General features: G+C 35.0%; 1 protein-coding gene across 6 annotated transcripts in view; it reads right to left on the bottom strand.

The window, feature by feature from the left end:
• Positions 1 to 120: 120 nt before the first annotated feature.
• Gas2 (growth arrest specific 2) overlaps positions 121 to 17,595 on the bottom strand; it is a 118,551-nt gene continuing 101,076 nt past the window's right edge. For 3 of the 6 annotated variants that reach the window (XM_074042938.1, XM_074042931.1, XM_074042941.1), the window contains one exon: positions 121 to 1,730. In XM_074042938.1, coding sequence (XP_073899039.1) covers positions 1,512 to 1,730 — 219 coding nt within the window. In that variant the 3' untranslated portion in view covers positions 121 to 1,511. The other 3 variants (XM_074042950.1, XR_012436133.1, XM_074042988.1) reach the window with 3 other exon arrangements.

Genomic DNA, 17,595 nt, shown 5'->3' with positions numbered 1-17,595 from the left:
GACTGAGGCAGGAGAATTGTGAGTTTGAGGTGAGCCTGGGTTACATAGTGAGACACTATCTCAGAGAGCAAATAAGCCAAAAAAAAAAAAGAAATAGAATTATTCATTGCACCAAGATGATTCTATCTCTTACAAAAACTTTAGGTTTTATTTTTTTCATTTGTTTGTTTTTAAGCGGCGCTGACATTTTTCCAGAATCAGTACTGCCATATTCAGTACCACCAACTTATGCCACGTACTTTTACAAATTTCCCAAAGAACAGGTTAAATGTGTTTTGACTAGATTGTGACAGATTACGCCACCCTTTTTTTTAGCAAGAAAGGTGAATTTTTTTGTTGTTGTTGAAAAATAATGAAATAACAAGTTAACTCTGCCAATGCTTTTTTATTGTCAGTGTTGCACTTAAAATCTAAACCTCAGCTGAGGTAAAAGAATACCACCAACCTTATCTTCTATTATGAGTAGGCTATGGGTAGCCATACTTTGACCCTATTAACTCTCAGGAAAAGTAGCAATTTGAAGATTAACTTTATTTTAGATTAAAGCATTGATAGAAAGATGACATTTTAGAATTTATCTTTTTGATTCTCGAACCTATGGACGATATTTTTGCCAAGTATATAAGGGTATACATAAGTCTGTAACATCACTAGGTACAGTGAATTTACTTTACTAGACAGCATAGCAAAGTAGGATTAACTAAAGATATAGTTTAAAAGAAAATGCTTTAAAATAACATGAGTCAATGAACATTTGTACAATTCACTCATCAAAATATAAATGTATGTCAGATTATGTGTGTGAATTACACTAGGTCATCCAAAACACAACCATGTGTTTAGGGATATGTAAAATTCATAAACTATTCTCTAAGGGGTATACTGAAAATCTCCAAAAGTACCCCAGGTATTTGTTTAGAAATAAGAGATAAACTTTAAGGCAATCTTCCAAGTGAATGTAAGCTTTTCTGAAGTGTTCTTTCCAGTAAAGTGTTACTGTTATGGAGACTCTGTACTTCATGTAGAGTACTGTTGAATATTTTTAGTAGCACATTATCTCAGTAATTGTTATTTTGTAAAAAATAGTTTAAAAATCCTGCAATTGTAAGAATGTCTGAGGTGCTTTTACTCAGACATACAGCAGGCACTTTCTGTTGACTTACCTGCAAATTCTAAATATTTTCGTAAGTTTTTGCCTTTAGCCCTGAAGCTAGAATTGTGTTCTTATTATTGTTTGTGTTCTAAATACTGTGCTCACGTATTGAGAAATAACAATTTGCTTACAATTTATCCAATTTAAATCTGAGTTTAGAATTTCTTTTAATAGGTGATTTTCTACAGAGGCATTAAAAATAAATAGTGCTACTCTGAACATTTTCAGCATAATGACATTTTTTTTTCCTGTTACACCTTTTTCCAAAGTAGTTTTCAGAGCATGTGAACTAAACTGACTATATTGGAGAAGAGGATATAGGCCATTTTGAGAGTCCCCTTGTAGTGACCAATTAGTTTCACTTAATCTCTTTCTTAGCCTTGTAATTGGCAGAGACCACCAAGTAATTATCTGGATTCATGTCCTTAAGTGTTGGAGATTTGCTTTGGATGGGGGATGTCTTGCCATCCACTCGGGAAATCTGCAGCATTCGGCAGGGGTCATGTTTCAACAAATACCCTGCAAAAGTCTCCCATCCTCCTCCCACACGGACCATAACATGTTTGTTGTGCAGCATCTGAAATGAAAGAAGAACAAAACTATTAAATTCTGAGAATTCTTTCAGTACCTCAAATTAATGCCCAGTTCTAGTGAGATTAGTGCTTTTTGTTTGTTTTGCATTTTCTGTCTGTTGTTTTTCTGGTTGATGCAGAGTGTCTGACTTAGCACATAGTTTATGAAAGAAGCCTTGTTTTTGCCATGCAACTGGTTCTTGGGTAAACATCCCCAGAATCCAGTTTTGCTTATGGGACCAAACTTTCATGCCTGATTCACTGTGTTGGGAGACTTCTTTCTGACATCTAATGTCCCATTAGAGCTCTCATGGCCATTTCTGGTTCCTGCCTATCCTCAAATCAGTGCTGCTTTTCTCCTACTGAGTTATTTGCCTATCAACCAGGATTGTGAAGACTGTAAATGTCTGCTATTGAATTATAATGTTAACAACTGCATGAATATTTATGACAAAGTAGAATTGAAAATGCACTCAAAAAAATTGAAATCTTTTCCCATCATTGTCTGATCCCTTCAAGGCAAGGTATTTTTGAATAGCCAAACATCAATATTTTGCTTTAGTCTTATCCTTCCTAATTACTTTAGAATAAAATTTTAAAACAAATTCTTATCTGCAGGCCCAGGAGCCATTAGAGCTCCAGGTTAAAAAATAAATTGCATGGTTCTTTCTGTCTGACTAAAACATGTCAGAGTGGTGGAGATTTGGCACAGAAAGCCAGGGAATTTGACCTTGGCTTCTTTAAGTATCAGAAAACTTGAGGAGTGTTTCACAATAAACAAGGACCCTGCTCAGCCCTCTCCTGCCTGCAGTATTGTGAATACAAACTAGCTGTGCAGTGTTGAGAAAGGGTGCAGTGAGCAGGCACATGGGATGCCATTTCCATTGTAGAGCCTAGAAAAGCTAAGCCTTCTGTATCAGCTTGAGATCTGGGTTTTTTTGACTCCCAGTTAGTAGCAGGAAGACTTGTGTTCACACCACTTGCATTTAACATTTGAAAGCCTTTGAAAATTTGAAGGAAATTTTGGACCCTTTTTGCCTGTTTCCACAAAATGTTGCATGTGTGGTTAGGTGTTTCCAGAATCTTTTAAGTCGTTATGTGGTTGACATTAGGCTATCTTTAAAATCAAATTGTGCAAACTATTAAAATATAATAAAATCGACTGATAAGAATCAAATTGAATATAACTCTATAGGTCATTCTTATTTAGAGTTGTTAGAATTTTAGAATAGAAGGAACGTTAGGCTACATATTTCACATAGATTCTTTGAATTTAGCACTACCCATTAAGTAAAATCACAAGAAAAGTCCCTGAAACATAAAGCAGATAAAGAAGTCAGGATATAGCTTGCAGCTACTTTGCCTCTCCAGGTCTAGCCAGTGTTACCATGTTCTTATTTCACAGATGAGGGCACTTAGGGCCACATCTTTTAAATGATTTGCTTAGGATCCAGATTTCTAGACTCCTGTTTAGTGCTTTTTCCATGACAGTTTCTCCTAAAAAATAAAATCAACCCAAGTTTTATAGATTGGTCAGTGTATTCCATACCCACAAGTTTCTATATGTGCCTCTATTGCCCACTTCAAAAACATGAAACTTAAATTTTTACTAGAAAATTAAAGAAATTATTTTCTTTTAGAAAACAGGTATATCTTTTGGGACAAAAATTGTGAAGGCTAGAGTTAAAATAGCACTTTGATCCATTTCCTCACTTTTCCATAGAGCCACTTTTCCCATTATTGAACTTCTGCTGCCTCCCAGCCTGCTAATTATATTTAAGAGTTGCCTCCAAATGTCCTCAGTAAGAATACCTGTGGCCATATGCCATGTTCCCTTGACTGTGAGCTGACTATTTCAACCAGAAAGAACCACCAGTCAGAGCGGTTTTTAAATCACTGTGGGAAAGAGTGACAGAAATTCTTTCCACCTTCAATTTCTTTCCGTGCATGTAGGCACATATTCTGCTTACAGACTCTTTAATGAATCCAAAAGGCCTACCATGCAAAATATATATGACATGAAATAGAGTCAAACTGAACCATAAATAACACAGGAAGTAAATTTCTGCCTACTTCTTCCACTTCCTTCTTATGGCAGATGTAAATTTCAGTGCAATAGTCTTACCACAGTAAATAGCTGAGGATTACCAGGAAACACTTTCACACCATATCTAGGTTTACTTGTCTGCCTTGGTAAGTGCAGGCTAATGGCCATAATTGTATTTCTGTGAGTAACTACAATGTTCTGAAGTCTAACTTGATCATATGAAAGTTCCTTTAATGAGAACCATAGTTGGAAGAGTCAAGTGTTTTTTCCTGAGCTCTAAAAGCTTTGTTCATGTGATTGGGGGATGTATTTATTTGTTTTCTCTTTGAAATCTGAACCTCCTTTTTTTTTTCTCCTGTGATTATGTCATTTTTTGCTCTTGATTGTACTCTGCAGCCAATAATTGAGGTGTTTTTCTCAAAGGGTACAGACTAGTCATCCTCCCACTCCTAAACTTTTAAAGGAAACAATGAAGAGACCATATAAACTGTTCCTACATTTTAAAAATTTTACTACAAAATTGGAGAGATTCTTCCCTTTTTTAAACAGATATAAATTCTTATAAAATGTTTTTATGTGATTTACATTAAACACTGACTGATTTGAAACCTCAACAATTGAGGTATTGCTAATAGTAAAATCTGATATCAAAGATTTCTTTCTCCTATTAGGTTTCAGCCTTAATAGTGTGTTTTATTTTGTCAATTTTTGTAAACTCTTTTTATTTCCCTGATGTTCTCTATGGACACAGATACAGCTCTTAAACTTGGGCCCTTTATATTTCTTAGAACTTGTAAAATGCTTCTCTTGATTTGGAGCTAGGCTTTTGTCATTTTTTCTGCCCCTAAGTTATAAATAAAGACAACAACCCAAAGAATTCATACAAATGCATTAAAACCTTTTAGTGCTTTCTTGATGAAGCACTTATCAAGGACCTAAGCAGTCATGTTCCGTGCTTACATGTATTTATCTATAGTACTTAAAACAAAAAGGACTTTCTACATCTTCAAAGAAGAATATTGATTCCATATTGAAAAGGAGTAATTGTGCAATCCATTACATTTCCTCATGACTCAATTTGGCAACTTCAGGGAGTTGGAAAGGTTTTAAGATAGTACTATTAGGTTTCTACAGAAAAACACAGAAATCAGATATCTCAACCCTTTGTGAGATAAGTGGCCCTGTCTGAAGATATACTTGAGAAAATGGACTTTTCAGTTCTAAGATATTACTCAAGTCTCACTTGGACCTTGCTAATGAGTAACCTATAATCTGAAAAGAAATCTAGTGGTCAGACTGAGCAATAGTTTCAAGTATGAGATTAAGATATTAGAGACACAGAGATTGATAACTGATTACAGAGATTTAAATTCCTTTTTCAGGATGTGTTCTCAAGAAAAAAAAAAGTTTACACCCATCCCGTCTCTGTAAACAAATTCTCTACTGTTCAACCTAAAAGCAATTACCTTTTATAAATCAAATTACTCTTTAACTTTTCCCTTCCTTCCCTCATAACACTTGTACTAAAATGAGTTCTTCCATCAGAAGGGCTGAGTTTAGAAGGAAGATTGTATGCTTGTTCCAGAGACTCAATCCATTTTAGGGATTAGTGGCTTTAAGCTAGATGTCATTACTTGATCCTCTTATGTTTTGTTTTGGTCAGCTCTATTTCATATTCCTCTCTGTCATTCTCAAACACATACCCATCCCTACTCTCCTTGGTTTACTGATAACTTTATCTTCATCAAGCATGCTTCCTCTCCCTTGACACCTTTACTGACCAGTTTTCCTGAATCTATATTTATCTTTTTCCCCTTCTCATCCCAGAATGAAGTTCTCGTGTCCAAGTTTAATTCTTCCCATAATGTCCTAATTCCTATTACCTATCACTAGTGTTCTCCTACCTTCTCTTTACGGCTGAGCTTCTTGGTTTAAATTTGGCATATTCTCTTCTAATTTTCTAATTATTATACAACCCACAGTACACAATGCTTCTTCCCTCAACCTCTTACCTAAGTGCAGCAGGAAAGGTAACCACATGGCTTCTAAATGGATCAAATCTAATAGATGGTTTTTAATCCTTATTTTTCTTGGTTAACTTGTTAAGTATATGATATTTGGCAACCCTATCCTTAAACTTCCTACTGTTTCACTACTGTTTCCTGGATAACGTGCTTCCTAACTCACTTTTTTCTCTTCATCCTTTATAGGTCTCATTTCTTCTGTCTTTTGAAGTTTTGCTATTGCAAAGGATTCTAATTGATCTTGTCTGTATCTTCTGTTTTTCTCATCCTAACCACACTCCATTTGCAATCTTACGGTTTTCACTATCTACTTTTGTTTCCCACCTTATAACACAGTTCTTTTCTGTTCTTTGAGCATCAGAGTACAAAGGCTCACCTGGGCACTGTCTTCCACAAGAAGGACCCTCAGACCTTTCCTAATAAAGCGGGTAGCATGCACTTTCTCTGTAACTAGACAGATACCAAAAACATTCATTTACTCTTAAATGGTCTCCATGGTCTTTGTAGCTATTGCCACTATTCAATTTAGTGCCTCTTTTTCCCTGGGCTACTGTAAGGGTGTTACTACTTCTAGCATTGCCCCTTCTGATCTATTTAGTAAACTGTCTCCAAAAGGATTTCCCTAAATTCAAACTTGAGTTGATTGACTCTGATCTCCATATTTTCATTAGTTCTGTCTTTCCTGCATGCTGAGTTTCAAGTTTGTTTGTTCGCGTATATTGTTATTCATGCCAAGCCTGCCAGCCTTATATGCCTTTCCCTAAGCTTTGGTACCCATGAGTTCCTTTATTCTATATTCATTTATTTTCTTCATGTGTTTATATGCTGTCTCCTAAATGTGGGGTATCACTTCTGTTCTGTTCTTCCCACCAGCATCCCCCAAATTCAACCTGAAAAACCTTCCATGACCACATCTCTTATTAGATGTGAATCTTTCCTTGCTGTGTGCTGTTTATGTTAAATGTGATGTCACTGTTACACTAATTCTACTGCATTGTAATGGTTGACATGGCTGTATTTTCCTTTTCCTAATGTGTGTGCTCTCTGAAGAGAAGTATAATGTATTTTGCATTTTTTGCAAATCACATATATACAAACTCAGAACAGTGTCAATACTCTAATCTCACAATACTCCCTTTAATTTATACCTTCATAGAGTGTACTTATTTTGCTGTGTCAATGTCTTACAATTTTTGGGATTTCTCTCATTTTATAGATAGAAACAATAATGTTCTTAGAAGTTGAGCAAGTTGTGCAAGACTATACAAGAAATCAGTGGGCAGAAATGGGACAAGAATCTTTTCTTAACCCTGCCCACTTATTCTTCAAACTGCCGAGATTTGGATTTTCATATATGGTTAATGATAATTTAGCACACAAAAGGCATCCTTAATATCAGAAATAGTAATTAGCTTAAACAGATTAACTATGCTGATTTGAAAGGATTTATAGTTATATCCTAGTAGTCTCTAAATAAACACTAAATTTATTTTTTTAAAATGATCTCTAATTATTTGGAAAATGAACATGTTACATGTAATAACAAGATGCAATACATTCAAAGCCATGTATCTGTTGGCGTGAGTGATTGGAATCTTTAATGTTTTGTTCAGTGTACATCTAATTGCTCCTTTATTTTGATGCTTCACAATGTTGAACAATTTTATTAGTAGTGTCTATTCCAAAAAGTAGCTACTCTTGATAGGAACAACAATGTACATGCCAATTGAGTATTTATTATTATTTAATTCTATGTTGTTTATTGCATCTCTTCTTAAGTACAAGTTACAGTTGCTGCAAATATCCTCCAGTACTGTATGTTGCACAGCAGTTTTTGGATGTAATGATATTCTAGTCTAGCCTTTACCACTTTCTGTATTCTGTCTGATTCCTCACTATACCTCTTGTCCTAGCAAAGGGAAGGAGGTCATTATGGATTTAGGTAACATTTCTAATACCGAAGGGGAAAAAAGACAGTAACTAAAACTCTTATCTTGACATTTCTCCCAGTTGCCTTAATGAATTTATACAAATATACCTGTGGTGTTGCAAACATGTCCTTATTTCACACCTATCAGCAGCACACATTCTTTGTCCAGAGATAAGAATCAGTATGCCTGGAAGTTATGTTTTTGTTTTTCCATAGTTACTTTCAGTAATAGGCAAAATACTCCCATTCTTACCAAGGGTATTTTGTTTGATGACTATCTCCTATTACAATGCTCAATAATGTGTTATCTTAGGTCTCTTAGTGTGTGACAGAAAAAGGGAGCCATTTTCTTTTCAAGACATAGAATGATATAATAAGAGCACATGCTATGTTTCCAAAGCAAAGTCTTTTAGAAGTAAAAAAGCTAAAAAATTGTGAGGTCACTGGCAATGACCTTGCTTCACAGATGTTCATACAGGTAGAGAGAAGGTCAAACAAGTGATTCACCAGAGCCAGGCTAGATATCTTATCTCCCTGTCTAGTACACAGCTTTACAATTGAAGAGCTGTATTATTCCAGATATTTTATTATGAAAATGAATTCAGTATTAAAAGGTGGGTGAATTCCTAAATAGATTGATCTAGCAGTATTTTATACAATGTCAGATAAGTCACCAACTTTATGTCTACCTAATGCCTGCTTTCTAACACCATCATTTAATCTTATTTTCATAACGTGTATGGCAATAAAAAACTGTTTCATAACTAACCAAATCTATACCCAGATATTTATCTCAAAGGAAAAGATGTGTCAAAAGGAAAATAAGTTAATTTTCCCATGTAAACTTAGAGCATAAGGGAAATGTCTTCAGTTATAGAAATGATCAGAGTACATCTTCTTATAAATCTTGGAGAGATCACTACTGTTTCAAGGCATCCAGTGCTCTGGCTCATATAAGATATAACAAGGTTTCAGAAAAGAGACGTTTTTCCTCTCTCATTATGTAGCTTGAAGAAGCAGATTGGAATCACTTGGGTAAGGTATTAAAAGCCTCAAGGGGGAAAAGACTACCTTTTTTTCTGGGAGATATTATTAGTGTTCAGAAACAGAAATATATCAACTCACTTTTAATTTAGAAGTAAAGCCTATAAATAACAGAACATTAGGGGTTGTACTAAATGAAATAAATGGTTACATAAGAGAGCTAGAAAAATATCAGGGGTTTATTGACAATGCACTTGCTTTTTAGAGTGACCATGCTGTGTGTAGCTCAGCTGTATTATATAAACAACAAATAAGCAAAAATACCTCAACAAAAACAAAGAATACCTAAATAACAAGAAATGAGTTTTTTGAATGAGCAGTATTTAAAGTTAAAAGTTCCATATTCCTATTTGATAGCTTTACTTAATAAAGTCCCAGGCAGAGATCTAGTTAAATATCTGTGTCTGACCCAATTCATAATTCTTATGAAATGCTTCAGGTGTAATCACCCTCTCAAGATAACAAATCTGTTTCATTCTGGCTTTAATCTTGTGTTGGTGGCCCCAAAAATCAAGGGCACAGGAGTATGTGTCAAGTGCTGTACACACCAATGTAATTAGACCCTGAAGCCAGGAACGTCTTTCAGCAGGATGCCCTCCATCTCTCACATTGCACTAATCCACTCTCCACGCCAGCACCTCAGTGCTCTTTCTAAAAGGAAAATTTGATGATGCTGCTGCCTTACTTTAAAACCTGTGAGTAGTTCTACATTGTGTGCAGTGTTTCTGAGCATTTTCAGCTACAGCCCACCTGAGGACTATGACTCATTCACATTGGCACAGAAAATCCACAGTGTGGCAAAGACTCTGTAAATGTAGTGATGGGGGCAGAATCAGCATCCCCAGAATGGGCAGAGACACATAATGTGGGCAATTTTGTAGTAATTCTGATATTTTCCTACCTCTGCCTGCTGTCCATTCACCATAATCATAAGCCAAATGTGGTTGCTCATGCCTGTAACACCAACTACTTAGGAGATAAAGATTGGAAGTATCTCAATCCAAGGCCAATCCTGGACAAAACTGCATGACCCTATCCAAAAAATAACTAAAGCACAAAAAGAAGGGGTGCATGGCTCAAGTGGTAGAGTGCCTGCCTAGAAAGTGTAAGTCCCAGAGTTCAAACCTCAGTACCACCAAAAAAAAAAACAAACTCAACCAAACCAAACAAACAAAACTAATGTGGCACACAAATCACTTTGTGGTTCAGCTAGATTGTTCTTCCCCATATTCTTTCTACTATGTTACAGTTACCACATGTGATTGTGCAGGTTGTACACAGTACAAAGCACAGGTATACTGTGGTCCTACTTGTCTTTACCTGAACTATTCTCCAAATTACTTATACTATAGATACTGTGAACTCCTTAAAATTTCATGCCTTTTTATCTACACATAATTGATCCATATTTTCTAGGTGAATTAAAGTGACTCCTTCCTTTGACCACTCAACAAATATTTTTTGAGTGCCAAGCAAGGTTATTCCTTGTTTTCATACCTTTTGGGTTTTTCACAATGCTAGGCAAATAATGCTTAATGAACACTTTTTAAATGAATATTAAGTGAATATTAAATAAATTAATGCTTATTTAATGAAGCAACAAAGTTAGTACTTAACTGCCCCATCCAAGTATCACTGCCTATTTGAAATATATCTGCATATTCATAGGAAGAAAATAAGGAAAAATAAAATGATTTCTTTCTTTATTTAGAGGAATCCCTCCAAAAGAAGGTATGAATGATACTTCATATCAACTTTTGCTTTAGAGAATTTCTTTAGGAGAAGATAGATTTGGTGTCAAAAAAATGAAGCAACAACATGAATCACATAGGAAAGAGGGAGATGGTTTAGCAAAGCGAAGAGAAATGGACAGGAAAATAAATGAGAAAGTGAGGAGAATTAGAAAAAAATATAGCATGGCTGAATCCACAGTTGAGCAAGTACATTGTTATTTGTGATCTTCTTCACAAATTCTCCTTACTCATGGAATGCATTTTTTAAAAAAATATTGGTTCACTGTATCAATAGATTGCTTTGTAAAATTTCCACCCTTCTTTCCCTTAATGCTTAGGTGGTTTGGATCTCTCAGCACCAATCTTGCCCACTTAATGGGCCAAAGAGACTCGTATTTCTGTCCATCTTATAACTGCTCCCTGCTGGAGCCATCTTTTTCACAGGCAATCATATCTGATACTTACTGCCTAGAGGAGGCAACCCACCTAACGTTAAAACAGTTCAGCCTCCTGGGATATCATATGATTTCTAACACCTCCTTGTCAATCCCATTCACTGCATGTTTTTATGAGCCATCATAACTTGAGTGAAAATATTGTTTTTAGAATGCAGTCATTTGCTCTCCAGAGGAAGAGTGTTAAATTAATTTATAGGACAACAGACACTGTCATTGTCTAATATTACTCTGCAAAGGCATATGCTCAAAATTGGGCAACTGGGAATTCAGCTATCTGCCTAAGGTACCTTGACATATGGAGGAGTAAAATATCAGGTGTTCAGTGGGTGGTTTGCTATGTTGGAAGCTTGATGCCAGCATTTTCAAGATAAGTGTTAAGGTCATATGTTAACAGGGCAAACTGAGGCACTTCTAGCAACAGATGGCATTTGAAACTTTCTTTGACAGAGGTTAGGATTTCATCTTAACCTTTCCATCTCTGTGAAATTATAAATGGTTAATTACAACCCAAATAAAGAAGCTTCCAGAGTTCATTTCTCATTGTTTTCAAGCATTTTCCATGTTTATTATCTCATTTTAACTTTCTTAAAAGTCTTTTATTAATCCTTTTCCTTTGATAAACTCCAGAATGATAAGCAACAGTAACCACAGCAGAAAATAACCACTTGCTTATTTTCTACCAGAATGCCTGGTAGAAAATAGAAGTGGTAGAAGTCAGTGGTAGAAGTCAGCTACCACTGACTTCTCTGTGACCATATTAAACATATTTAATATCCTTATACCTCAGTTTCTCTGCAGAATAATGAATACAATAATTTTTCCTCCTAGACTTGTTAAGTGAAAAATATTGATAATGTTTGTAAGCATGTAACAACAATACCTGTAACACGGAATTTACTCAATAATAGCCTGATATTATTGTCTATTAATAATTCTGTTGTAGTGCTTCCGCTCCTGTTGCTTCTGATTATTATGACCCTATTGTCCTTCCAGATTTTATTTCGTGGACTCCTTATAGCAACTCTAAGTGCCTTGTAATTGTCCACATTTACACATAAGAAAATAAGTAGCACAGAGAGGTTAAGTAAATTGCCCAAGTTTACTTGGCTAGGAAGCAACAAAACTTAGATAGTGACTCTGAGTCTCTGAGAATTCAAAGGCAGTGCTCATTGCCACACTCAAATGTATACCTTAATGGGGTTTTGCCAAGGGTTGACAGTTGCATGAGCCTTATCCAGAATCTTTCTAGGAAAAACCTCTATTCTTTAGGAACACATATTGCTATTTTATGATATCCCCATTGATGATTATATTGCCCAACTCTGGATTTGCCCCAAACCAAGAACTTCTGCTTTAATTCATTCCTGGAAGAATTTACTAGAATTTAAGCCTCATCATTTTACCCATACAAAAAAAATTTTAAGTTAAGTATACACAGAATGCTATGCCCTGGGCCCTGCATTGCAGAATGAAATCAAGACCCTGATAGACTGAAAAGTACTTCCTTTTATTTTATTTCACTTTTTTAATTATTATTACAACTACGCAGTGTTTTAACAGGCTAGTATTACTGTTACCCTTATCTGGGTGGAGAACTGGAGCCTCAGAGAGGTTAAGTGGGTGGCTTAAGGAACCACAGCACACTAGTCTTCTGATGACAAGTTGTGTGATTCAGTATCTTTGGCAGTAAAACATATATTAGGAAAATGTAATTCCAAAACCCTCATTTAAAAGGTGAATTTGCTGTAATGCTGTAATGTGAGAGTCAATCCTCTAAAATGAATAGTGTCTTGGGTCAGAAATACTCTGAATATTGGGAATGGAAAGAAAATAATCCTGGACTATTGCTGTTGTTTCCCTCTGGGAGGAAAAGTTAACTTTTGAAACTCTAGAGACAAATGTCTTTAGTGGCTTCTTTCTGGAAGCACACATGAGACAAGTAGCTAGCAGATGACATACAATGATGGACTGGCAAAAAGTTCCATTTGTATCTGCTTAGAAATATGTGTAGGAGTACTTAATGCCAACTCTTGTCAGTTCTCATCTACTTATTATGCAAGGTTTCCATTTACCCAGCTCTGCTCCAAATGAAATTAAGAGGCTTAGCTGCAATCTAATTGCCAGTGTATGGCACCATTTCAGACACAGAAGACAAGAGTCGTAATAAATATTTTACAGAACAGTCAGCATAGTGAAAGCAATGAAGAGTAAAACATTGGTGCTGGGAAGAGAAGGGCTATTGAAAGGAAGGATTTATAGCTGATCTGTACAGAGTAAAACAAGAATTCCTTCACTACAAGGATATAAAAAGTGTTCAAGAAGGGGAGCTAGGCTCTAGGGACAAAAATTAGACACATAACACAACACAAAAGTATTCCCTGTACTAAGCAAACAGGTTATGTGTTTCTAATTTAATCCAAACTCCATTATTTGTAAATACTAATACCAAAACCCAGCAAACAAACCAGCATACACAAAGGGATTAACAAAATTTAACATTTCATGATGCTTCTGCTGCACAACAGTGGTTTTTCCAAACGGGTGTTTTCCCAGGTCCTGAAAGGTGACAACAGAGATTGTAATACAGATATTCTGAAAAAAACTATTACTTAACTATTGAATTTAATGTATTTTTTAGTACAATAATAGATATATTGAAATGGAAGTTAAGCATTTTAAAATGCATTCACCCTCTGTTTGGTAGTACTAGGGTTTGAACTCAGGGTCTCTCACTTGCTAGGTGGCTGCTCCACTAGTTGAACCAAGATTCAGATCTTCGTGTTTTTCTTTTCAAAGCCCCAAAGTCAAGGAAAAAAATGTTTTAAAGTCACAGAACAGAGGGAAGTTGAGAAGAGAAAATGGCAGACAAGAAAGGTTAACACATTTTTAGAAGACAGAAAACAAATGAGTAACCAGGAGTGAGAGGTGGGGCTAAAAGCCTGAAATGAAAACTATCCAAAATAAGCTGGCTAAATTAGGTCTTGAAATTATAGAGAAATTAGATTTTAGAATCACCAGTTATATCCATCAGATGAGTAGTACAGGTGAAAAAAGTATAGTGGAATAAAAATCAGCTTATGGATTGTTTATTATCCCAGAGTAATAATGCCCCAACCCAAAGTCACTAAGTCAGAGGCTGTCTCATTCTGCCAGTGACTGCATCATCATAGCAACAGACAGAAGATTTATCTTTGCAGAAACTGAATGTGAGGTATTCCAGAGTGGAAGATGACATGGGAACAGGATGGAGAGATGGATAGATAATAAAATATAAAATAAATATAGTGAATTGTCTTTTGCAGACTCAGATGGTAGTTTTATGGTTCTTAACTTTTTGTATGAAAGTATTTTGCAATAGAAAATTAGAGGAAAAGTTCATCTAGATTCCAATCTGTTCTCACTTTCTCTATGGCTACCTTGTTAGTCCAAGGTTTCCTCATCTTACCTGAATTATCACAATAACTTCCAAACTAGTCTGTAGGCCTCGGCCCTTTTCACACAGTGTATTCTCAGAAAGCACCTAGAAAGATCTTGTTAAAGCAGAACTCACCTCATGACATAACTTGGCTATAAATGGCTAGTCATTTCACTGGGAGTGAACACGAGAATCTTGCTATAATGGCCTGAAGTGATCTGCAGTTCTGCTCTGTCTTTGTCTTTTGTCACACCACTGTGCTCTTCATATGCTCAATGGCAGCCACATTAGGCTCTCTGATATTTCTGAAACATTCAGGCTCATTCCAGGCATTCTGTGTTTAGTGATCCTTCTGTGTAGAATAATTTCTGCCAGAGAACTGCAGAGTTAGCTTCTTACCTCTCCATACTTCTCTGTTAAAATTGCAGCCCCTCCTGGCACTCTCAATGTGCCTTATCTGGCCCTACTTTTCCTCCCCCTCCACAGCGTGGCATTTGTTATTTTCCAATAAGGTACTTATTTACCAATTGTATGTATTTTTTTGTTTATATAGTCTAATCCTTCCCGAGAAAGGCTGCCCAGTACAACATATATAAATATAGCATACTAGTTAAATTTGAATTTCATATACTAAATACTTTCTTAGTATAAGTATGTTCCTTCAATATTTAGAACACTCACACAAAAAAGTATTTTCTGCTTATGTAAAATGGAAATTTAACCTTAGCACTCAGTATTATATGTGGCAAACTCTCTCTCACACACACACATACACACACAGATGAATATGATGTCCTTGAGAGACTCAGTAATCACCTATTTGGTTTCCTTGATATATTCTAAAATGCTGCTTGTTTCATAAAAGATGATGAATAAATAAAAAATATATGTTGGATGAATGAGTAATTACACATATTATTTGGATGAGCTCTAAAAAATGAAGGAAAAAGTCACAGAAATCTATTCAGGAAATAAGGATTTCACAGAGAAGCAACTTAAAGAAGTCTTAGGATGACACTGTGAGACAGACTTAAAGAAGGAGAGATATCACCATCTTTTGGTTCCTGCTACACAGGGTTATGATTATACCATAGAAAATGTCTAAAATGCAAAATCTAAGATAAAGCAACATAATTACATAGTTTAGACAACTGGAGATAAATAAAAGAAGAAACAACTATAAAGGTGAAACTAGCTTCCTTTAGGGAGAACTCAGCTGAAAGACAATGGGAAAAGGTAAGGTGGAACATGTTTGTTGTTTTTGGTCACAAGTAGTAGTGCTATTTTATTAAATATGTACATGAATTTCTATAAAAATTAAATTTAAAACACCCAGCTCTGCTACTTGAGAAAACAAAAAGGAAGAAGTAGAATTTCAAAAACATGTATATATGAAAACATTCTTTTCACCAAGAAAATTGTTTCCTTATTAAGAACGCTTATAATTCTTTTGTAGAGTAGCAGGCAAACTCTCAGACATTTGGCTTTATAAAGACATAATTTTACCTGAAATCAATACAAAGTCAATGATGGCATTTGATCCTCCTTAACATATTTCAGGAGTTGCAGGTAATGGAACAATCTAGCTACCTAATCTCAAACTTATTTCCTAAGTAAGTACATATTTCCTAATAGTACTTTATGGTTAAAAGTGCTTTTTATGCCATTTCATTTATAATTTCATATTGCACATTACTTGAATTTTCCCATCATCCAAACAAAACCAGCATAATGTCTTTAAATAAATCCATGACATGAAATTGACAACTCATCACTTTGCATTTCTATTATTTCCCACTTGTTTTATCCTTGCTTTTTGTATAAGATGTGCCTGAATAACTATACACTTCATTATTTCTCCAAGATATGTTTTTTTCCAATATCACAATCCCTTGTTCTTCCTACTTCCACACTTGACCACTGTGTTTTTCATAATTGTAATTGATTCCAAACACCTTTCTGAGGTACAAAGTTTTCCTCTTCCTCTAACTCTGTGTTTCTTATTTTTTAGTCTGGATTATACTAACAGGTGAATTGCTTCAAAGCTTTAATGATTACGTAATTATGATACTTAAAGTTTCTTGAGCATAGAAGACTTATTTAAAGCCAATCTTATTTATCAATTTATATGTGAAAATCCCCTTTGCATATATATATGGTGCTTTAAAAAATCCTTTAGTTGCATCTTCCACACAGCTATAATTTTTGCTATATCTTCTGAACAGTTTAACCTATTCTGAATTCAAATGTCTTTACTGAATATTTTAATCTCACCATTCATTTTCCAGTATGAATAGGTGAAGCTTGGAGCACTCTTCCAAATTGTTCGGTCTTCTTAAAGAAAAAGTTGAGAATTAAAGAATTCATCAGTATCCACTCTTGCTTCATGGTTGGCCACATGCTAATTTATAAATGGGCCTATTGTTCCATGGGCCATCCAGAGGTCCCCACAGGAAGAAAGACACAAATTTTGTTTATAAAAGCCACACATAACTAATGCCCTTGGCAGTTATTGTCAAGATCTGCACACAGAAAATGTCTGGCTTCAGATGTCAACAACCAAAGCTTCTGTGTTGACATTTTTACTCTTGAATTTACTTTCACCTTTAAAAATTCTAGTAACTCTTCCTCTAAAAGTTTACAATAAAATTGTCATCAGCATATATTCTATTTTTGTATTTCCATAATTTTATATTTTCTCATTTCTCATTTTATTTTCTCATAATTTTCTAAAGTATTCATATGTATGTTGGTGTGAGGGGGCATATACACAGGTATGTTATGTGCAAACATTAGTTAGGAAACAATTTATATAAATTTATGCCATGTAATATAAATTTATATATATATATTCATCCCCATTCCCTTGACTTTTTTCCTTCAACTATTTTGGACAGATTTTTTTTTCTAATTAGAGTTTGGCTAGTACATTGAAACTTCTTTCTGTTTGTTTATTTGTTTAGTTCACCCCTTTCAAATGATATGTATTTTCTCATGATAAAATCCATGTCTTAAGACGTGTGGTTCCTTGGCCACTTCCTTTTCTCTCTCCAGTGACCTCACTACATGCAATGGTATGTTCCTGATTTTACAAATATCTTCACATATTTCAGGAACTTTCCTGCAAAGCTATATCTCCACATCAATGAGAATGTGGGAGTTTTCTGTTAAATACCTTCCTGTATCCCTTTCCTTCTAAGCTAAATAATGATGCAAAAA

Source organism: Castor canadensis, chromosome 1 (genome assembly GCF_047511655.1).
Source record: "Castor canadensis chromosome 1, mCasCan1.hap1v2, whole genome shotgun sequence".
Taxonomy (NCBI): Eukaryota; Metazoa; Chordata; class Mammalia; order Rodentia; family Castoridae; genus Castor; species Castor canadensis.
The sequence above is the reverse complement of the archived record's forward strand: the minus strand, read 5'-3'. Positions and strand labels throughout refer to the sequence as shown.